This window comes from Pseudorca crassidens, chromosome 20 (assembly GCF_039906515.1).
Source record: "Pseudorca crassidens isolate mPseCra1 chromosome 20, mPseCra1.hap1, whole genome shotgun sequence".
NCBI classification, from domain to species: Eukaryota; Metazoa; Chordata; class Mammalia; order Artiodactyla; family Delphinidae; genus Pseudorca; species Pseudorca crassidens.
The window spans coordinates 33,212,950-33,236,557 of NC_090315.1; the positions used below are offsets into that span (position 1 = coordinate 33,212,950).

At 49.9% G+C, this 23,608-nt stretch overlaps 1 protein-coding gene across 1 annotated transcript; it reads left to right on the top strand.

The window, feature by feature from the left end:
• The first annotated feature begins 1,559 nt into the window (after window positions 1-1,559).
• Window positions 1,560-6,843, top strand: IRX6 (iroquois homeobox 6). The gene is made up of 6 exons (XM_067718401.1): window positions 1,560-1,604; window positions 2,611-2,868; window positions 3,512-3,621; window positions 3,816-4,123; window positions 4,915-5,517; window positions 6,491-6,843. Exons 1-6 carry the CDS (start codon window positions 1,560-1,562, stop codon window positions 6,493-6,495), a joined length of 1,329 nt encoding a protein of 442 aa, XP_067574502.1. The 3' UTR covers window positions 6,496-6,843.
• The last annotated feature ends 16,765 nt before the right edge of the window (window positions 6,844-23,608 follow it).

A 23,608-nucleotide genomic window follows, 5' to 3' on the forward strand; every position in this document is an offset into this window, starting at 1 on the left:
GGCCTGGAGGACACGGCCCCCTCCCAGGCACCAACGAGCTCGTCCGCCCATCGGTGCCCTTTTGAGAGCCCCTGGGATGGAGGGGGTGGTCAGACCGCTAGGCCCAGCCAGGCGTCCCAGCGGAGCGCAGGGAATGGGCCGCCCTCCCCGCGGGCTGAACCGCGGCTCGCCAGCGCCACCCCCAGCGGAGCGCGGCGGCTGCAGCTCGGCCCCAGCGCCTTCCTGCGGCTCCCCGCTCCCCCGTGGACACAGTTCGCCGTGCGCACGAGGCAGCCAAGTCTCGGCTTCGGAGGAGACGCCCAGGAGTCTCAGCCCGTGGCCTGCAGATGCCAGGGGTCAGACTTGGCGCCTTTCCTGGCGGAGTCCGAAGGGGGGATCTGAACCTTGACCTCGAGGGGGCGCTATTCGGCCTATTGGAGGGCCTGAAAGCCGCAGAGAAGCCCCGGGGTCAAGGCCCTGGCAAAGCCCCGGGCATGGAGAGCCTGCATCGAGCTAGAGTCCTAGGGAGACTGGGGCGGGGAGCCAGGTCCCCGAGGAAAAAGACGGCCGGAACAGTGGGATCCACTGACGCTGCCCAGCGCTGCCCCAACGAGCTCGGGGCCTGTGGCGCGAACAAACTTTCCTGCAGCGGAGGGGCGGGATGGGGGGGCCGGGCTGGAGGCTTCTCCCCCGAGCTTCTGCTCTCCTCCACCTGCCAGCTTTCAACCTCCGCCCAGCCTTCGCCCACCCCTGTTTCCTCCCCTCCCCCGCGCGCCTCTATTCAGTTAGACTCCTCATCTCTCTCCTCTCCCCTCCTCCTTCTCCCTCTAGCCTTTCTCCCCCACTTTTCTCCTGTAGTTTCTCCTGTCTCTTCTTTTGTATTCTCTCCTCCCTCGCTGCCCGGTGCTTCTCTCCTCCTCCGGGCCGCCCGGGGCCTGCGCGGCACAGTGGGAGGCGTTTCTGCTACTTCTCCCGGGTAATTTGGTGAGATTGTACGTGCGCGCGCGCGTGAGTTTAAGGCGAAAACGGTAGGATCTTGCGCCAGGCAGAGAGGGTCAGGGTCTTTGACTTTCCTCACCAGCTGCACAAACCTCCCGGAACAAGTGTGTGTGGTGAGTGCGCGCGCGCGCACGGGCTGGCTGCGCTTGGCAGGCTTGGTGGCCCGGGGCCCCAGGGCTCGGGGGCCCGCCTGGCAGCCCGGGATTACCGTGACGTCACATTGAGCCTCTGGCCACCTTGGACTGGGGCACCTCGGGAGCTGCACGGCCCCGCGCCGCGCCTCACCTTGCCTCGCCACCGCGCGCTTTTGGGAACCCGCATCCACTCCCTTCCCCTGCCCATCCATGGGCCCTTCTGTCTTCCGGACCACGCGGGCCGGAGGGGAGCCTTCTGGAGCGCAGGGCTCGGCAGCCGGGCTGCCTTCGGCTCTGCCTCCAGTCGCGCCAAGCGGGCGGAGGACCCGGCGCTGGGCATCGGCAACCGTGTAAGGAACCGAGGCCGCGGACGGCTGGAGGCGCAGAACCGCGAGGCAGAGGCGGGAACTCGCAAGAGAAGAGGGAGGTGGGTCACGGACAGCCACCATGTCCTTCCCGCACTTTGGACACCCTTATGGCAGCGCTTCCCAGGTAAGAGCCGCCCCCTTGGGGGATGGGGGCGGGCTGGAAGGAGGGAGCGCCTAGCGCAGAAGCCCGCTCGTAAACGCCCCCCTCTCACACGAGTCCCCGGGGAAGTCAGAGAGCGGCCACCTGGGTAATGCACCACCGACCCCTCTGGCAGCCCCAATCCCTGGCTGAGAACGTTCAACTCCCCCAGCGTAGGCTGGAAAATCGTGGGACCCGAAACTTGGGCACTCTGGCCACGAGCTCCGTGAAGTGGGTGGGATCTCGGGAATCTTACAGAGAGGCCTCCTTATCGTACAGATATCCGAGGTGGCCAGGAGAGTCTCAGACTTCCAGTCCAGAGCCCTGTCCATCTCACTGTTTTTCTGGGCTTGTTCGTTTGTTGTCCTCTGTTCTTTTTCTTCCCTTTCCATGGGCAGGTCCAAGCGCTCTGCTTCTGGTTCCTTCGATTTTTCCAGACCTGGGTGGGTACTGTACGGTGACAGGGTTTCCCGGGGAAATTCTGGAGAGCCCACCCCTGTTCAGTTTCTCCGCAGAGTGCCAGAGGACTAGTCCCACTTGACTTCTGCCCCGCTTTGTGATCTAGGATAAGCCTCCGACTCTCTCTAGCCCTAACTCCCGATCTATAAAATGGGAGCAGGAGTGAGACGTGGTCTCTAAGACTACCTTCAAGTTCGGCCTTTGTAGGATCCTGTGACTCCGGGGAGGGAGGGCTCGCGAGGGAACTGGCCGAGGTTGGCCTCTGTGATTTGGGTTTTAGAACCTTCCCATGACCCGGAGCCCCTGGAACTCTGGAGTTTAGCAAAGGTTTAGGGGTATTTATAAAGGCAGTTTGGGTAAATTGCGTCTACGGACAATTCCTGTCCCAGTCCTCAGCAGAACGCTCAACACAGCACAAGGTGGCATTTAGTTTATATTGAATGAAGGAACGATCTGGCAGTTCCGCCGCTGGCTCCCGCCAGCCCGAGGCGCCGGTCTCTGACCTCCGGTGCCCCCTCTCTCGCCCCCGTAGTTTCTGGTGTCTGCAAGTTCCAACGCCACTTGCTGCGAATCCGCCCCGCGCTCGGTCCCAGATGTGGCCTCAGGCTCCACCCCCGCGGCCGCGCTCTGCTTCGCACCCTACGACAGTCGGCTGCTGGGCAGTGCGAGGCCCGAGCTGGGCGCGGCCTTGGGCATCTATGGAGCTCCCTACTCGGCCGCTGCAGCCGCCCAGAGCTATGCAGGCTACCTGCCCTACGGCCCGGAGCCGCCCACGCTGTACGGGGCGCTGGTGAGTAGCTGGGGTGGAGCCTGGGTCTGTGCGTCAAAACCTACCCTCCTGGGGGCAGGAGCGGCAGGGGCGAAATCCAGTGTGATGTCTCCATTTAGGAAGGACTCACAACTCCGAGGAAAGGAAAAGGTTAGGACTGTATATAAAGAAAAAAAAGTCTTTACAGTTTACAGGAGTCCGTCCTGTACCTCTATGAATTGCGTGAGGTAGGCAAGTCATCACTAGGCTCAGGGTACACATGAGGAAACTGAGGTGCAGAGGGGCCCGAGAGAGAAAGGGTCAGGGAATAGCTCTGGAAGGGGAGTAAAGAAAGTTCCCCAGCTGGTGGGAGGGGGGAGGGGCTGGGGGGACAAGTAGTAACAGTAATCTTAACAGCTAATATTTAACTATTGTTTATTCTGCACCAGGAACTCTGTCAAGCATTCTTCTTCAATAACCTCTAGGCATTATTGTTATCCCATTTTACCAAGGGGAAACTGAGGCATAGAGGGGTTAAACAACTGTGCCCAAGATCACACAGCCAATGCGAGTGGTGGTACTGCAATTGGAACCAGACTTGACTCCAGAGTTCACACCCTCAGCAACTCCCCACCCCTCTTCCTCCCCAGATGTAGTTCTGAATTCTTCCTTCCTCCCCCACCAGAATCCACAGTATGAATTTAAGGAGGCTGCAGGGAACTTTACACCCGGCCTGGCGCAACCAGCAGCCTATTATCCCTACGAGCAGAGCCTGGGGCAGTACCAGTATGACCGGTAAGGCATGGGGCATTGGTGGCTGTCATCTCAAGTCCTTTCCCCCCTTCCTGGCCAAGGTAGGACCAATCTACAGAGCATGGGGGGCTGTGTGCTAGGATGGGGAGCAGAACCTCACTTCCAGGACGTAAACAGTCTCCTGCCTGCAGCCCCAGGTTCCTCACCCCAGAACTGTGAGTCAAGTTCTCCCCCAGGTACGGATCGGTGGAGTTGGGTGGCGCTGGGCGCAGAAAGAACGCCACCCGGGAGACCACTAGCACACTCAAGGCCTGGCTCAACGAGCACCGCAAGAACCCCTACCCCACCAAGGGCGAGAAGATCATGCTGGCCATCATCACCAAGATGACCCTCACCCAGGTGTCCACCTGGTTCGCCAACGCGCGCCGGCGCCTCAAGAAGGAGAACAAGATGACTTGGGCGCCCAAGAACAAAGGCGGGGAGGAGAGGAAGGAGGAGGGTGGAGCAGAGGAATTGCTGGGCTGCCTAAATGGTGACACCAAAGGTACCGAATGTTCACTGCCCCAACCTGCGTGGGTTTCCAGCCATCAAGCAGTTTAATTGGCTTTTCACAACCACCCCGTGGGGTAGCTTTTAGGAAGGCACCCCCTTGCTTACCCTTGCACGTGCAACCCCGGCATGCCTCAGGGCCTTTGCCTGTGTGGTTCCCTCTGCCTGGAATTCCCTACAGAGCCGGCTTCTTCTCGACTTGAAAGTACCACCTCCGAAAAGCCTTCCCTGGCCACCCATGCCAACTAGCTTCCCAATTTATTCTCTATCACGTCAGCCTACTTTATGTGCCATACTTAGCCCCTCAGGGATGTCAACTCCCCTAGAAAGTGTCTTGTCCACTGCTGTATTCTCTAAGTTCCTAATACCTAAATGCCTAAATGATGTCTGGAGCATAGTTGGTACTCAGTAAATATTTTCTCAATTAAGTAATACATACCAGCCACCTGTGGGTGTTGGAATTGGGTAAAAACTTTCCCTTGCTTCTTTAAGGCTGAGGAACTGAGATCCAGGTCTTAGGCATCGAAAAGTGGACATTTCCTTGGGGTATCGGAGGGGAGGAGTCTTCCAAAGGGTGGGGGCAGGTCTAGGGGGGGGAATTCTTTTCCTGCGGCCCAGCCGGCAGCCCAGGGGCAAATGTAGGAGGCGGTGTGGCCATCCTGGTGAATTACACCGAGAATGCCCTGAGTGCAGAGCGCGTTTGCTAAAAGCTTCTCAGGGATGGGCACTCCCGAGGATTTCCCTTGGGGCCAGGGGCTTTTCTCATTCGCTCCTGATTTCCCGCAGATGTTTCAGCTAGCCAGGAGGCTCGGGGGCTGAGTGACCTGGAAGACCTGGAGGAAGAAGAGGAAGAGGAGGCGGATGAAGAGGAGGCAGTGGCCACAGCTACGGACAGGCTGGCTGAGCTCCATCAAGACACTCAGTCGCTGCCGGCGGCACAGTGTGCCACAACTCGAGAGGGCCGGCCGGAGCGCAAGGAGTGCAGTCTGGCGGCGCCCCGCTTCTCGTTCACTGAGACCCCCAGGTCGGGAGAAACCGACTTCCTGCGGGCCGAGCCAGGAGGCCCCACTTTGACCATGCACTACCCGCGCAGCGAGAAACCGCGCATCTGGTCTCTGGCGCGCACTGCGGCAGCCAGCGGCGTCGAAGGTGCACCCCCAAACCTGTCCAGGCCACGAAGTCCTGAGTGCCATCTGATTCCTGGACAGCCTCCAGGCCCCGGCGCGCGACCCGCAGTCCCCAGAGACTCCGCGTGCGAAGAGTCTTCCCGAGTAGCCAAAGCCTTTGGAAACCCCTCGTTTGCCCAACAGGGCCTGCCTCTGGACTGTACGCCATGCCCGCGGCGGAGGGCGCCGGCAGTGCAGTGCCAGTACCAGTCAGGAGCAGAAGGTAGTGGGCCCCCAACGGCGCTGGGAGTGTCTGTCCAAAAGACACCTTCCCCCGACACATCCATCCATCCACCCCCCCCCACCCCGGGTGCCCAGCCGCTGCACACTCTGCCTCTCCAGCATGCCCAGGTTCAGACCTAGCGCAAGATTGTCTCACAGCACTCCTTGAAACAGAAGCTTAGAGATAAAAGTTCTAGTTACCAAATCTTAAAACCAAATAATAGTACTCAGCTCAGAATGAGACAGTAACTTGCCTAGAAAACCCTTAGAAAGTCATTGAAGAGATGGACAGCTAATATCTCTCCAACGTTCAGCCAGTGTGCAACGTGGGCACCACCATGACCCTCTCCAGCACAGCCACCCTTGTCCCCTGCCTGCCCTTCAGAGGAAGCCAGCTGGCTCCTGCTGTTCCGGTGCCAAGACTTTGCCAGGGCTAGGCAGGTACCAGGGCTTTCCCGGAAGTCTGAGGGGAAGGGCCAGATACCTACAGTCGGTTCAAGGCCAGTGCTTAAGTTCAGCTTGCAGCCCTCTGTGCCGCCCACTAAATCCCTATGGGCGTCGCTCAGGTGGGTGCTGTCCCTGGAAAGCCCCGGGCCCCCCACCAAAAGCTCACCCCCAAGCAGGGCAGGACTGCCAGTCAGTGTCTCCTGCCCCTGGCTGGTTCTCTGGCTGTGTTTGGTGGAAGGGAATCTCACCCCACAAAGGGACGTTCCCGAAGCATTTGGCAGCCTCCAGCAATTACTGTCAGATTCTGCTCTTTGAAGTAATTTCTCTCAGGATTAGCTACTGGCTTAGAAAATTGGGTTACACTGTTATTTGAATTTACACATAACGGGGTCCAAATGCTACCTCTGGCAAGCAAATTGCCCCTAGACCTTTGATTCCCTTTGGATGAGACACCACTGACCTCAGATTTCCTAGGAATCACAACCAAGTGGCCCTCCGGTTTTAATCAACCTTTCCTCTCTCAGCAGGTTAGCGCAATGGCTGCGATTTGCAGAAGAATCTTGGAAATAAGCCCTACTTTTTGGAACTCACCTCCACACTAAGAAGCTGAGAGACCTCCCCAGGGTCTGGGGCTCTCACTTTGCCTAAGAGACAGACACACAGAAACCCTCCTACCGGCCCTCCTCGCACGCAGAGCTGGGAGTGGCTGGCAGACGTGCATTTTGTCAGATCCCACGGAGGAGGCGGCAGGGCACCTTGGGGAAGGTCAAGGGGGAAGGCTTGGCGAGTCTGCACCGTGCACGGACTCAGTATCCAAGTCTCCCTCTCCCCTCTGGATTCAGGGTCTGAAGCCACTCCCGCTCCTGCTCACTCCCATCACCCTCACTTTGTAACTTCAATGCTGACTTGGCCCCTAAGGACCACGTGGGTCTTCTCCTCCTCCCCACTCCTTGTGTGCTTAAAAATAATCCAACCGAACCCAAGCTGTGTGGCCTCTTTGCGCCAGGGGAGCCTGATAAGGTCGGGGTGGAGGGGAGGATGAAATGTGGTTCTGGGGACAGGATGCAGATTTCAGTCCCTTTCAGAGCTGGGAGAGAAACTGACAAGGGAACGGTCAAGGCCACGGCGCCTGCGGCTTAGCCCACCGAACTGCGGCCCCAGCCAACTCGCAGAGCCCGGCAGACGCCCGGCCGATTCCTGGGAGTTGGGGATGGGGGCGGCCACTGGGGGCGGGGAAGAGGCGGCGTGCAGCCGTCAGGATATTTGTGTGGAAGCTGCATTTGTTTCCGGGTTCGTACTTGGGCTTTAAGTTTGCTGGGAGGAGGGGCGATGGGGATCCTCTTGTCCGTCCCTGGGCGCACCGCTGGGACCCCCGCGCTCCTCCCCTCTGCCCCGGCGGCCAAGTGTGACAGCTTGCCGGGTCGAGGAGAGGCGAGAGGGGGCATTCTTTCCATTTAATCTAGTGCCAGCAAACACTTCCGGTACAGGCCAACCAATGGGAGCTGACGGGCGAGGAAGGGGGCTTTGCCCCCCTGGCTAGCAGCGTCTGGAGTAGGGCTGGGGAGTGCGGAGGCGGAGATGAGACATTTAAAGATGCCGCTGCCAGCCCTGAGTTCGTGTCCTCGACGCAGTGGCTTCGGCTTTAGCCAGCGAGTGCGTTCGCCGCTGCACACGAGGAGAGACGGAGGCGAGCCCGGGACAGCGCCCTAGTGGGGAGGTCCGGGCAGCTGATGCGGACGGGGAGGCGGGAGGGAGGGCAGCTGGGGTGTGCGCCTAGGGGCTGGATCCTCGGGAAGCTGTGTCTCCACTGCTGGGCTCCAGCCCGGCCGGAGGTGGCTGAGTGACAGCCTTCCAGACCAGAGCCCTGCCAGCTGACGGGCCGCTGAAGTCTGGGACGGGAAGGATCCTTATCCTTGGGAGGAGATTTTAAGAACCTTGAAGGCTGCAGAGAGGAAAAGAGGGGGTTAAAAAAAACCGAAGGGAACAGGCCACCTCCCCCCACCCCACCCTGCCTTCTTTTCTATAGAATAGTCAGAGATAATGAATTACAAAAGCACAAACCCCTTCCTCAGATGAGGAAACTGAGGCCAGATGGGAGGGCAGGGACTGGCTCAAAGTGGTGAAGAGGGACCCAGCTCTCCATTGAGGGTTCAAGGCCCCTTTTAGCTCCTGCCCCTCTCCCTAGCTTCCTGTTGGGAAACCACCTCTCTGCTTTCGTTTTGCTTCTGGGCGACAGCTGCTCCTACCCCCAGCCTCCCCAGGGACACTCCAGTCGCCCTCACTGACCTGCGGCTTAGGGTCCGGGAAATTAAACTGCGAAAAGATAAACATTATTTCCAGTCGGCTTTGTGGGATTAACGCTTGTAATAAAGCGCATTAGCTAGAGGTTTCTTTCAAGGCGCTCTCGACCCCAGCCCCTCCTAGGGGGCCAGGTAAACCCCCTCGGGAGGCTGCTGAGGCTGCAGAAGCTTGTTCCTCGGGCCTCCAGTTGGGAGCGGGGCTCCCGCTGACCATTTAGTGGAGAGGAGAGGGGCCCTTGGCATCACATCGAGTCAGATTTCCAGATGGGAAAGTGAAGGCCAGAGAGAAGGGACCCACCTAAGCCCGAGGTCAGGTGGGCCTAGGATGCAGAGAGTGGAGGATGGTAGTGGGCGGAGGGTTTACCTGCACCCTGCCTCCAGCCATTCAGCCTTTATAGGACACTGAGCCTTGCGAAAGGAGGCCCAGCTATCAAGCAGGACCTCTAGAGGTGGTCTCTCTCTCTTGTCTAAGAGGTCCAGCCTCTCCCCCACCACAACCCCGAGCAGGAGCCTGCGGCCCAGGGTTGTTCCAAAGACCTTGGGCCTGGTTAGCTGGAGGCAGAGGCGTGTCAGAAGGGCCAAAAAGAGTAGCCTTGAATCCCAGGAAACGGCTTGACCACCTCAATCCCATTACTCCCTTGCTATGTGGCCGTGGACAGCCCCCTTCCCCTCTCTTAGTTTCCCCAGCTGTCAGGTACAGAGATGATCTAGTTCTCCATCCTGGTTCTCAGTGTTCACTCCGGAGCTGATGGTGGGCTCCAGGAGCACAGGTGAAGGCCTGAGAATGGCGAGTCTGAGCCTGTGATTATCCCAGCCTCCGGCCCCCAGCGGCAATCTGTTCCCACCATCTCTGCCCCCACTGAGAGCCTCCTGCAAATCTCCCAATCTAATCTCCCAGAATCATATTTTGAATACTGTTTTGATTAAACACCAGAGCAAGGGGAGGGAGGATGCACCCTGCCGTCCTCAGCTGAGCCTGCTGGGGCCCACAGACAGCTGGCCTGTGAGCCCTGCAGAGTGAGTGGCAGTCAAGGAGGCAAGGTGACTTTCTCAGGTTTGGAGAGACTGTAGGACTGGCCCTCCAAACTCCCTTGATGGCTCACGTGCTCCTTCCCTCAGCTGGGGAGAACCATGAGGGGACTGGGTAGAGAGAAGAAGCTAAGGCAAGGGAGCCACAACACGTGTCTTCTTCCTTTATCGATTCCTTTCCTGCCAGGAGTCACGACATTGGCATTGGACTCACTAGATGATCTCTATGATCACTTTTGGCTCAAACATCCTATGACCCTGGCAATGACGATAAGAGCTTCTGGAGCCCTTACCACGTGCCAGACTCAATTCCATGTCCTTTCAATGCACGGACTCATTTATACGTCGCAAGGGTCCCGGGGACCATTATATTGTACTTACTAGTGTGTCCATCTACCGAACGAGGAGACAGAAGCTCAGAGAGGTAAAATAACTTGATGTCAGTTATCCAGTTAGCAAGTAAAGAAGTCAAACCCCAAGTAGGACTGGTTCTAAACCACTAAGCTCTACTGTTCATGCATTCTCTTATTTTAAAATTCTTTTATTCCATTATGAATAAGAGCCTATGTCTTTGATACTCTGTCTATGAGTCTATTGTCTCATGCCTCTGGAACTCCAGGTTGCCCTTCTTCCTTCTCAGGAATATCCAGTGGAAAAGGACTTCTGGTGCCTCCTGGACCTGCCCCCATATCCTGGCTGAGAGCACCCCCCCCCCATCCCACTGCCCACATTTTCCCGGGACATGGCTGTCTGAGACACCCCTGGTCAGTGTTTGGCAAAATGTAGCCCGTGGATCTCCACCATCAAAGTCAGCCCATGACTGAAGAATCCCACTGGGAGGTTGCCTGGAAGATCTGCTTGTGTGACAAGCACCCTAGGAGGCCTCGTGGGCCTCTAATCTGAGTAGCAGTGGCCGACCCTCAAGTGGTCAGACCCCAAATTCAGCCTGAGACCTTAGGATGCCTGCTATCGGCCAAGAATAAATCACATCCCAGTAACAGGCACCAACATTTCCTCCAGGATTTAATCTGGATTGGCATGCAATCGCCTCATCTGGTTCGGCTCCCCACGCCCCATCCTGAAGCTCAAAGATTTGTTGTTATTGGAGGGGGAGGAGGTGACCCAGGAGACGAACTTGCCTGTCCGAGCAGTCTGAAGACTAACTAGGATTCCAGGTTTGGAAGCATCTTTGGAGTCCCCTGCTCTTCAGCATGTAAGAGAATTCTGTGCCCAAACACAAGCATGCAGTCCAGAATCACTACATATTTGGGGAAAGCCAACACCAGGAAGGGAAGACTGTATCCTAAGCAAAAAAAAAAAAAAAGTGATGGAGGGGATGGGTCTCTCACTGTCTCCTGTTGCAGCCTTGGCTGCAATAGAAAGTTTTTTCTTTTTTGAACCAAATTCTTTTCTTTTCTTTTTTTCTTTTTTGAACCAAATTCTTTCTCCACATCTCTTCTGAAATCAATTTCCTGAACCAACAAGTCTTACTCTTCTCCATGATTCCTTCTTCTTTGTCCTACCCTCCTCTTCCTCTCGTCCTCTCAGTGGGACTTGCTTGGTCCTTCCTCTGAGATCAGGGTAAGAATGGAGTCCAACAGCTGTCTCCCAGTTATATGGTGGAAGACCCTCTCCATTGGCATGATTTTCATTAAACACTAAGTTGGAGAGGGTGGAGAAATAGTGACCTGAGTCCTTGGGCAAGTCACCAAATGCCTCTGAGATTCAGCTTTCTCCTGGTAGGTGGGATCATGTTAAACCATGTAGCTCTTTCATAATTGCTCTAGCTGCCGTGGAGACGAAGATTTAGATCAGTGTTACTTGAATGTTGGTCAGTGGCAAAGCAACACCCCTAATTTTTGCCAAGAGTTGGAGAGATGTTAAAGACAAACTAGCACCAACGGAGGCTTCTCCTTTGTGAATAAGAGGATTGAAAGAAAGTTGAAGAGGGAACCATTTGTGTCACTCTGAGATTCAGCGTTATTTAATGCCATGACCAGCTCACATCACGGCTTGTACACATTTGACTGTTTGGTGAGTTAATCTGTATGAATGTAAAGGGTGATTATTATTGAAGAGATCATCAGAGACTGAGGTCTTCCCTCATTGCCTGGGTCTGTCTCCAAATTCCAACTTGGCTTTATTTAAAGTCTTAGACAACCTGCCTTAGAACAGTAATGTCCACAAGGATAATGAGTCTAGAGTATTTGTTCTCCACCCTGGAGGTGCATCAGATCAGCCAGGGAGGTGTTTGCCTTTGTTTTGATTTTCCATACCAACCTCCAAGCTGTACCTCAGACCAATTAAATCCAATCTCTAAGGGTGGGCCCCAGCAGTATTTTTGAAGCTTCTAAGTGATTCCAATGTACAGCCAAGGTTGAGAACCAGTGAACTACAACTAGGCTGTTTCTCCTTCCAGCCCCACTATTTTCTAGAAGGGTGTTGGAGTAAGGGATGGGGCTTGGCAGACAAAGTCTAGAAGCCTGTGGTTTCTCCCTGGAGTCTACGGACTTCACATTTTCCCCAGGGTAAAATGAGATATGATAGTTACAGTTTATCACATCATTCACAAAGGAGCCCAAAGATGGATGTCATCCTGGACATCAAAGGCCAGTGTCAAGCCAGGGAGACCTCCTTGAGCCTTGCCCATCTCATATGCCAGCTGCCTGTACACAGAGTGGAAGACCCTAGGCACATGAGCCAAGTCATCCCCGGGACAGCTCAGAGGTGGCCCTGAGCTGGGTAAGAGCCCTTTGGAAGTGTTTCTTGGTGTTCCAGTTATGTATTGCAGAGGGAAAAATCACCCTCAAACTTAATGGCTCAAAACAGCAACAGTCATTAATTTTGCTCACAGATCTGCAATCTGGGCAGGGTTCAGTGGGAATGATTTGTTTCTGGTCCGTGAGGTATTAGAAGAGGTATCTTGACTGGAGCTGGAGGATCCACTTCCAAGGAGGATGTGGGGTTCCAGCCCCTGCAGAGGTTTCCATCCTTGCCATGGACTGCTTGAGTTTCCTTACATCATGGCAGCCAGGTTTCGAGAGCAAGTGTTCCAAGAGGCCTGGGTGGAAGTCACAAGGTTTCTCATGACCCATCCTCAGAAGTCCCAGGATGTCACTTCCACTGTATTCCATTGGTTAAGCAAGTCACTAAGCTTGTTCAGAGACAGGAGAGGAATTCAACTCTACCATTTAATGGGAGGCGTAGCATAGAGTTCATAGCCATCTTTACCCAAATTGAGATCATAGCTGAAGGCCCAGTTCTGAATGCAGTTCCAGACTTTATTACTCTCCCATTCAACGTATGGACTTGGGGTTCTGTCTTAGTCAGCTAGGGCTGCCGTAGCAAAATACCACAGACTGGGTGGCTTAAACAACAGACGTTTATGCTCTCACAGTTCTAGAGGCTGGGAAGTCTAAGATCAAGGTGCCAGCCAGTTTGGTTCCTAGTGAGAGCTTTCTTCTTGGCTCACAGATGGCAGTCTTCTCATGGTGTCCTCACATGGTGGAGAGAGAGAGCTCTGGTGTTTCTTCCTCTTCTTATAAGGGCACCAACCCTATTGGATCAGGGTCCTACCTTTATGACCTCATTTGACTTTTATCACCTCCACACGGGCGCTGTCTTCCAATACAGTCCCATTGGGGATTAGGGCTTCAATATAGGACTTCTGGAGGGCCATAATCATTTAGTTCATAACAGACCCTAACCCAGAACTCAAGATGGACAAGGTCAGTTAGGAAGTAGGTGACCAAGAAAAGGGTGCTGATTCTCTCGCCAATGGTCCAGGCCAGCCCCTAGCCACAGAGGTGCTGGCTGGGGCAGGCATCTAGCTGCCCATCATATCCCCCCATCAATGTCCTGCCCTGGGGACTTCCCTAGTGGTCCAGTGGTTAAAACTCTGTGCTCCCAATGCAGGGGGCCCGGGATCAATCCCTGGTTGGGGAGGTAGATCCCGCACGCCACAACTAAGATCCCACATGCCGGAATTAAGGCCCAGTGCTGCCAAATAAATATATATTTTTAAAATGTCCTGCCCTGGCAATGTGTCTGTAACCTCAATGTGGAAGAAGAACGCAGTGACATATATTCAAGAGCCATTGAGTGCCTGACACTGCATATGATTTCATAACACTCTGTAAACAAAGAAACTGAGTCTTAAGAAACAAAGTCCTTTTTCCAAGGTGCCCGTGTGGAAAATGGCAGAGTTGGGGTTCCAATCCAGGTCTGTGTGACTCCAAAGCCCTTGCTGTCCTCCAAGGGAAGATAGAAGGAGGCTGAGTGCCTCCACTCTAAGATCATGCTGTAGAGCAAAGCGGTAAGAGCACAGCCTCTGAAACCAGACTACCAGGGTCTGAATCCCAGCTCTGCCATTTACTAGCTGTGCAACCTGAAGCAATTAGCATAACCTGTCTGGACCTCAGTTTCCTCATCTGTAAAATGGGAATGATAATAGTGCCTGTGCCTGCCTCACTGGACTGTTGTGAGGATTAAACGGTTAATATGTAAAGCATTAGAATCGTGTGCCCGGTCCATAGTATACGTTATGTAAAATGTCAGCTAACTTCTTTGCCCACTACTGCACCAGTGGTCCCTGCCTCTCCAGTGAAGCCTGAAATCACTGTTGTGTCCCCACCCCCAGCAGTCCTGCCTGCCCTGCTTATTCTACCAAGTCGATGTCACAGTTCACACATGTCCCTCTTACCTGGAACAAAGACATGGGGTCACTCTCTCGGGTGTCCATTTAGGGAGAAACCTCATGCAGCAGATTTTATGAATTGCTCACACTTCCCCTTATCAAGATTAATGGCACCATTGCCCACGGTCAGTCCTCCTGTGGTCTCAGCTAATGACTTCAACCCTCAACATGTTTCCTCTGCATTTGCTTCAGAAAATCGTTCTGAACAGCAAGACTGCTTTAATAGCCACTTGGTACTAATGATGCCTTTTAAGTGCATAAAGAGAATCTCTAAGCACCAAACGGGAGGCCCATTGACTGGTGACAACAGCTATTGACATTGACACGCGAGGCAAGGTCAGAACGATGCCGATCGAGGGACTGTCACTGGGCCTAACGGTGGGGATTTTTTTTTATTACACTGGAAAGCTCCTTATTTTTTCCTCCTGTTCCTTAAACACACCCCACTAAATGGGGTGTGTAAATGGTGTGGTTACCCACTCTTTATGTCTGCCCTTCCCCTGTGGCCACCATGACACACTCAGCCGGTCAAGAGGTGGCGTGGCAGTGTGATGAAGAGCATAGGTATAGGAGGCAGGGAAAGCTGGATTCACATTCTGGCCCCGGCACTTAGTCCCCGGGGATGGTGAGCTACTGCCTTAATCTCTCTGAACCTCAGCTTCTTCGTCAGTAAAATGGGATAGAACTTGAGCTTAGCTCGTGGGGTGATGGCGAGGATGAACTCAGCGGAGAAATGTTAAGTGTATAGCTCGGGGGCTGACACACATGCTCAATAAATGTTGGTTATGACTGAATTAACTTGCTCCACTATAGTTGGGCTCCCTAGGGAAGTGACAAACTGCCTTAGCTTGCCATACATGTCCCTGCTATGATCATGATATAGACTGTAGTCCTGAGTATCTCATGTGTCACCCCACTGTGAGGTCCTAATTCTGTCGACAAAGGGCCATTCCCCAAAGATGGAATCTGGGCGTGTGATATCACCCTCGGACGGAAGCACTGTTTCACTACCACACTTTTCTCCTTCTTGGGAACTGACCCAAGAGAGTGTTCCTGTTCATTACCAGCTATTATCTCAACACCAAGATCCTACCTCCCAGGGCTTCAGGTCTAGTACCTAGTGTCTGCCATGTTGCCTAGTCCTTGATCATTCAACTCATTACCTTCCAGGAGGACTCCAACCTTCCATTGCTGAAATGCATTGGTTCTTGGCCTCACTTTATGCTTAACTTTTTGTTGGTAGTGGTTGGTGTTTAGGTCCCATCTGTGGGGTGAGGGCAGAGCAGCGGGATGAGGCCACCCTCGGGGAGTGGTTTCCCAAGCACTGATGGGTAAACTTTCAAAGAGCGAGAAGAGAGGGGAGGGTTATCTACAAAGTAGAAATGGAGTCACAGATGTAGAAAACAAACTTGTGGTTACCAGGTGGTAAGAGGGGGTAGGGATAAATTGGGAGATTGGGATTGACATATACATACCACTATATATAAAACAGATAACTAATAAGAACCTACTGTATAGCACAGGGAACTCTACTCTGCACTCTGTAATGGCCTATATGGGAAAAGAATCTAAAAAAGAGTGGATGTACATATGTGTATAACTGATTCACTTTGCTGTACACATGAAACTAATGCAACATTGTAAATCAACTACACTCCAATAAAAATTTGTTATAAAAGAGAGGGGGGAGTAATACGTGGGGGAGAAGCAAAGATGGAGCCTGGATTGGGGGGGGAGGAAGTGAAATGAGAACGTGCAGATGAATGGGAGGAGGATGGAGGGTGGAGGATGTCAGCTCGGAGACTTCAGAGAGTGAGGACCCAGGTGTAGGGTGAAAAAACTTGGGATGTTCAAGAAACGAAGTCCCGGGCTTCCCTGGTGGCGCAGTGGTTGAGAGTCCGCCTGCCGATTCAGGGGACGCGGGTTCGTGCCCCGGTCCGGGAAGATCCCACGTGCCGCGGAGCAGCTGGGCCCATGAGCCATGGCCGCTGAGCCTGCGCATCCGGAGCCTGTGCTCCGCAACGGAAGAGGCCACAACAGTAAGAGGCCCGCGTACCGCAAAAAAAAAAGAAAAGAAAAGAAACGAAGGCCCTCAATGCTGGGCATCCAGCCGACTTCCCTTAATGTGCAACACGCTGTGCGTTGAACGCGTGCGGCAGAAGGGCCTGGGCTATTATTACATTCTATGCAAAACCAAACACTCCAACCTACATTCTAACTGAAGGAGAGATACTTCTAATGTGGGGTGAAGGCGGTAGCCCTTTGACGGTGGGCAAGGAGGCCACAGGCCCCGGCAAGGAGGCAGAAGCCCTGTCTGCAGTTCTTCCCACTCTCTCCTCACCTAACTCTCAGCTCCTGTTCAGCCCCATCCCTTCACTGTGACATTTGACATATGACACCCATGAGTTTCACTTGACCCCTTTGTTGGGTGCCATTAAATGGCCTGAAGTTAAAATGTTAATTATCATTAATCATTTTTTATGAAATGGCTTTGCCGAAGCCATAAATTCAGCAGAGAGAGGCTTCTTGTGTGGAGCTGACAGTTTATGGAATACTGACTGTCACAGAAGGCACTCGAATATGTGAATGTTTCTAGAGGGGTAAGTTATAAGGAGAAAATTGAAAGACTACAGGTGGCATGGAATGATACAAAGTGACTCTGGACAAAAAAGAAAAAAACGAGATGGCGGGATGAGTCGGGGGATGGGGGCGAGGGACAGAAAGGAGTCAGTGTTGCCCACCTTGCTCCCTGCACCAAGCTCAGTGACCCATCAGAGGTAGATGCCCAAAAACCCAACCTGGAAAGGTGAATAAATGAGGAAGGAGAGAGGAAGGCCAGAAAAGGAAAAGAGGGACAAAGCAAGGGGAAGGGGAGGTTTACAGAGAGTTGGAGAGTAAATCAAAAGCATCTGAAAAGAAAAGAGCCCAGATTTCTGCCCTTGAGTTCAAGATCCTGGGAACCTCAGTATATATGCATCTGCTTATTGATTTTTGGCTAAAGTGTGATTTACCTGCCTCATTCCTGTTCAAGAGAAACCTGCCCATCGTTAGCAATACTGCATTGTGCACTTGAAAACCTTTTAGGAGGGTGGATCTCATGTTAAGTCTTCTTACCGCAAAACAAAAACAAACACACAGGGCTTCCCTGGTGGTGCAGTGGTTGAGAATCCACCTGTCAATGCAGGGGACACAGGCTCGAGCCCTGGTCCGGGAAGATCCCACATGCCGCAGAGGAACTAAGTCCGTGCACCACAACTACTGAGCCTGTGCTCTAGAGCCTGTAAGCCACAAGCACTGAGCCTGTGTGCCGCAACTACTGAAGCCTGTGCTCCTAGAGCCCGTGCTCCGCAACAAGAGAAGCCACCGCGATGAGAAGATCACTCACCACAACTAGAGAAAGACCGCGCAGCAACGAAGACCTAACGCAGCCAAAAATAAATTAATTAAATAAATAAATTTATTTAAAAATACACACACACACAAAAAGCGACACAAGGAAACTTTGGGAGGTGATGGACATATCTGTTACCTTGAATGTGGTCATGGTTTCCCCAGTGTATGCATCAGTCCAAACTCATCAAATTGTATAGATTAAATATATGTCACTTTGTGTATCAATTATACCTCAATAAAGCTGTTAAAATCATCTTTTCATAAGTACAAACACGCAGAGAAAAAGACACTGCAAGATCACGTGCCAGAATGAGAACAGTGGTTTTCTCTGGAAGATGAGATTATGGGTATTTTCACTTTTCTGGTTTTTACATTTTTATATCTCCAAATTTTCTGCAAGATTGTGCTTAATCATGAAGAATACATAATAAATGTGTGTGTGTGTGTGTGTGTGTGTACATACACAACTGTGAACAATAAGAGATGGATAGAAAGGATGGTTGTGCTCCCTGGGGCTGTCCTGTTGAGATGGGTGACAAGAGAGTACCCATTATTTTGGGTCCCTTACTTTTGTCTCTGGAAGTCTGCAAGAGCATGAACAGAGAGATTCTGCAGAGCCGGCTGGCAGGTTCCTGAACTGAGGGCCCTGCTGGGTGACCAGATCTTACAGTGGCCTAAAGGCACACTGGAATAATTCCTGATGAGGAAATTTGGAAGCAAGAACTCTTTCCCTGGGATCCACAGTTGGACTTTGGGGAGCTCTGAACCTCCCTCAAACCGTCTGTAGAACTGTGTCCATGTGCAGTGTTCTGGGGAGAGGGCATCCTCATTTTTCATCAGATTCTTAGAGGCGCCAGTGATCTCCCAAAAGGACCTCTCTTCTAGACCAGGAAATGTCTATTATTAGTAGTAAAAATTAAAGGTGCATCCCAAATATAGGTGTGTTTGTTTGTAAATTACATGCATGTGTTTTATATTTATACATAACCTAAGTATATATAATATATACAACCTAAGTATATATAAAATAGTCATTAAAAAATATAGAAAGTAAGATCATTTTAATATTTCCATCCCATATCCCAAAGGAGCATTTCCAACCCCCTGGATAGCACTTTTTGGAGAAAACCACTTCTAGAATTAACAAGGAGCTCCCCATCTCCCCATTCCCCAGCCTACTAACCCCCAAGGAGCAGGGGCCAAGTTCCATGATAAGAAGTAAAAATTCTGGGGTCAAATTTGACATTTATAAAACACTGAACGTCTATGTGACACTTCACAGTATCATGAAGATAGAGATGTGCTTCCTCCTGACATAGTTTTTCTAGTATCTGCGGCTTCTTCACTGTAGTATTCACATCACCAAAGTTGCCCTGCTGTCTCAACTTTAAATTCAAACAGCAGTGGTTTGACTTTTAGGGTTTAATGTAATCAGACTGATGGGGGTCACAGCATGGATGGTCATACAGAGTACATTTACCTCAACCCTACCCTGAAAGGACCATGGCTCTCACCTTTATGAGTACTCTATAGCACAGGGAACTATATTCAATATCTTGCAATGACCTATAATGGAAGCAAATTGGAAAAAATATATATGTATGTATAACTGAATCACTTTGTGTACACCTGAAACTAGCACAATATTGTAAACCAACTATACTTCAATTAAACAAATATTTTTTTAAAAGGATGAGGGTTTCCACTACATGGAAATAGATGACTTTGATTCTTATTTTTAAAAGCGTGGCTTCATTAGGGTGATTGTATTCAATGCGTCAAGATGCCCTTTTTTCCCCCGTGGAGAAATGAAACCAAGGGTAAAGTTTTTTGAGGCAGTCCCAACAGATTTCCAGTTGAGTACCTGTGACAGAGAATTAACTGTTTATCTTTGTCAACATATTGAATATTGAGAACTGTAATGCAACTGTGAAGACCATTTTATCACCAACCCCCCATCTCTAAAGAGTAAGAGCTAACTGGAATCCTCGTGCAGTAACAGGCATAAAAGCAAGGCTCTCAGCTGAGACTGAGGGGAAGTACCACTTTAGCAATTACACTTCCTTTACCTGTCAAAAGAAGGGATCTCTGCCCAAAGACTCAGTCCTTGGCAAGTTTGGGTAAAATTACAGAAATGGAATCTAAACTGAGGGCTTGGGTGAAAAACACGTTGTGTTTTCCATCCCACATTATCCCTGTGTCCATTTAATGCTTTATAGTTCACAATGTATTTTCACATATGTTTTGTCATTGACCCTCACAAGTGGTTACCCGAGTGGAGATTATTATCTCCTTTCTACAGTTAGCAGAATTGAAGTTAAGGAGGTTCACATAGCTAGTATCTTAGACTGGATTCCCCCTGGAAGCTAATTCAAAAGCAAGGCTTGAATACAAGTGGTTTCTTTGGAAGATGGTCTCAGAAAATACCAGTGCGAGGGTCGAGAAGCAAGACAGAGAAGGCAAAGAAGCAAATTCGGAGTGCACGGACAAACAAGTTACCTCTGTGGGCAACGGGAGCTCAATCCCACTGGAAGCCACTGGGAACTGATATGACATATGTAGAAATCGAGTCCAAAACAGACGGAAATATAAACACAGCCTTACCAACAAACAGTAAAGAGCTGGTTATTTAAGGACTATAAGGGCAAGCCTTGGAATGAGAGGGGACATGGCAGACAGAAGAGGGAGTCCTGGGTTTGAGTTGAAGCTTCACCAGTGTAAAGGGAAAACTCAACTTCCCACCTGTGTGGGAAAAACCCAGTTCTTTCTTACTGTGTATTTGTTTCCTGTGTGTCCCCTTTACTCTCACACTAATGCCACACTCACACAGACACTTCACTTCTGACACTTCTGGTCACCAATATGTTTTTCCTCCACAACAAGCGATTCTCTGCAACACCAGCTGGGTATCCTACAACTTAACTCACTTCTGAACCCCTCCTACCTGAAGATAGCATTAGATCCCACAGGTTAAGGACTCAGTCCCACATGATTGTCCCCCATGCACACACTTGAAATGCCAGTTGCAAGCCCAGGCTGTCTGTCACCTGTGCTTCTGACCAACTGGCTTTAGATTGGAGGGTCCGATGACCCCCTCCTTGGGTTCGATTATTTTGCTACAGCAGCTCACAGAACTCAGAGAAACACTTATGTTTACCAGTTTACTGAAGGATATGATAAAGGATACAGATGAGCATCCAGATGGAAGAGATGTGCAGGACAACAAGGCATGTGGGAAGGGACACGGAGCTTCCATGCCCTGTCCAGGCTCACCACTCTCCTAGCACCTCCCCATGCTCACCAATCCGGAAGCTCTCCAAACCCCATATTTGGGGGATTTTATGGAGGCTTCATCACGTAGGCATGATCAATCATTAACTCTGTTTGCATCCCTCCTCCCTTCTCTGAGAATGGGGGCAGAGGGCTGTGCGGCTGAAAATTCTAAACCTCTAATCGTGACTTGGTCTTTCCAGTGACCAGCTCTCATCAAGGAGCCCACCTGAGTCGCTTCCTTGGCACAAAAGACACTCCTATCACCCAGGAAATCACAAGGGTTTCAGGAGCTCTGTGTCAGGATCCGGGGGCAGAGACCAATAAATACTTTCTATTACCTCACAGCCAAGCACAGATGCTGGACCTTTGCCCCATCTAAGCCCAATTTGTCCCCTCGGTAAATGAAAGGGCTATAAGGACTACCTCTAATACGCTAGGATTCTAATAATGCCCCGTTTATCTTCATTTTTCAGATTAGATTTTTATATATCTGTTTTTTCAAAACTGAGCACATATGTAATTAGAAGTTGCAACCAAAGGCATGTTTGGTTTGCATATCACTTCTAAATCTTTATTCCAAATATTAGTTGGGAAAAGGTTCCAAAGACAAAAAAAAAAAAAAAAAAAAAAAAAAAATCAACCATACCAGAAAATGGCGTCTATTTATTTTAAAGTCTTCAGGCGCTACAAAGCAAGTAGCATGTTAATATGACATTTACAAATCACCCCCAACCACTCTCTAATTAACTTATTGTGTGCCTTCTCTAAACCAACATACACAGAATTAGAGGAGAAACACTTATTTATTCTGTTGCTAAGGAACCAATGTAATTTGCATAGCAAAAAAAATCATTAGTATATTTAAGCTGAAATTCTATCTATTTATAACAGCCAGCTTTAAAACATGAGATCAAAGTGTCAGCATTATTTTTTTCTGCATTCTTAAGGAAGCAGCCCAAAGCAGCAGTGTGGTTGTACTTAACACATAATATTAGCAAGAAGTTCTGTAGCACTTTCTGTTACTTATTTCTCCACAGTCAGCCGTAGGCACTAGTACGAGGAAGGTCAGAATCATACAGTGTAGGTGGACCAGGGGCTTCATCTGATATTACACATTGCACAGCTCTACATACACCTGGATTCCAGGTGAGTTCAAGTTGGCCGATTCCTTTTTTAGGCTCTTGATAAAGATAACTGTATTTTTTCCTCACTTTTCCAAACTTACTCCTTCATTTATATTTCTCTGGGCATGATGGAAAGAGCATTGGATTTAGAATCAGAAAACCTGGGTTTGAGTCTTAGGACATTGCCCCTGTGTCAGCTGGGTGACGATGGGCAAATGTCATCACTTCTCTGAGTCTCAGATTTTTCACCTGTAAAGAGGGATTCCCAGAATTGTTATGAGGAATAAAAGAGAAAATGAGTCAGGAAGGACTTTTCAAAGAAGGAGGTGATTATTTTTCACCAGTTTTGTTGAGGTACAACTTTTTAAAATTGTGATATTTAAAGTGTACAATATGATGATTTAATATATGTATACCTTGTAAAAGAACCTCTGCCATTGAGTTAATTACATGTATCAAGGAGGTGATTATTAATTAAACATTCACTGAGATTTTGGGGATCAACTTGTCATAAGGGTATCAAAATACATACAGAAAAGCAATCTTATAAGATAGCCAGGAAAATTCTGAAAATAAAAAATATTGAGAGGAACTAACACTACTGTATATTAAAACATACTATGAAGCTGCAGTAATTAAAACAGTATGATCCTGCTGCAGAGCTAGGGAGGCAGATCAGTGAATTAAAAGAATTCAAGCTAAATACATATGGGGATCTTACATATAATAAAAGTGTCATTTTAAATTGATGGAGAAAGCAACTATACTCCATTAAAGATGTTAAAAATAATGATAAAAAAATAAATTGATGAAGAAACTGGCTTATTCAATAAATGGTGCTGAGAAAACTGGCTAAATATTTGGGAAAAAATGAAATTAATCATGAATGCACTTTACAACTATTACAGATGTCTCAAATATTTAGATATAAAATGTGAAGCCATGAAAGAACTGAAAGTGAGGCCAAATAATTGTGTTTTAATAAAAGGGCAGAAGAAGGCTATTCCATATATGGCATACCACCCAGAAACTATTATGTTAAAGATTGATAAATTTGACTACCTAAAAATATTTTGTGTGGCTAAAAAAAAAATTAGAAGACAAACTGCAAAAATATAAAGAAAAGGGCAAAAAACATAAACATTTCATGTTTTTTAAAGAAATACTAATGGGTAATAAAAATATGACTAGGTGGTTAAACATATTAGTAATTTGGAAAATGTAAACAATAAGATACCACTGTTCACTCACTGCATTGGCAAACATGAGAAGGTTGGGTAATGTCTACAGTTATTGCCTTTGAAATTCAACAGACATTCTGATGTTCTGTTTGCAGAACATATATTTGTTGCAAACTGATTTGGAGTAATTTTGGTAATAGCTATCAAATTTTGACTCAGTAGTTTAACTCCCAGGAATTTTTTTCCCATGCATAAACTCACACAATTGTGCAAATATATTTGTGTGATTATACTGCAGCATTGTTTGTAGCAGCAAAAAAAAAAAAAACCTGGAAATAACCTAAATATAAAGGAGCCTGCTTAAATATAGTTTAGTACATTCATATAATGGAACAGTAGGTGACTTAAAAAATAATGTGAGAGAAATGATTTGATATAGAAAGTTAACACATGTCACTTCCTCTCTTATGCTTGGCGTATATTCATTACAGAAGGCTCACAAAGTCCCGAGATAGATGCTTTTACTCTGTTCTAGTTTTACAGATTAGGAAACAGAGTCAGAAAGGGGAGTAACTTGTCCAAGGTTATATTGCTGGTAGCTGGTGAGCGAAGGTTGTCTGGCTCCAGAGTGATGCTCTAAACACTAGGT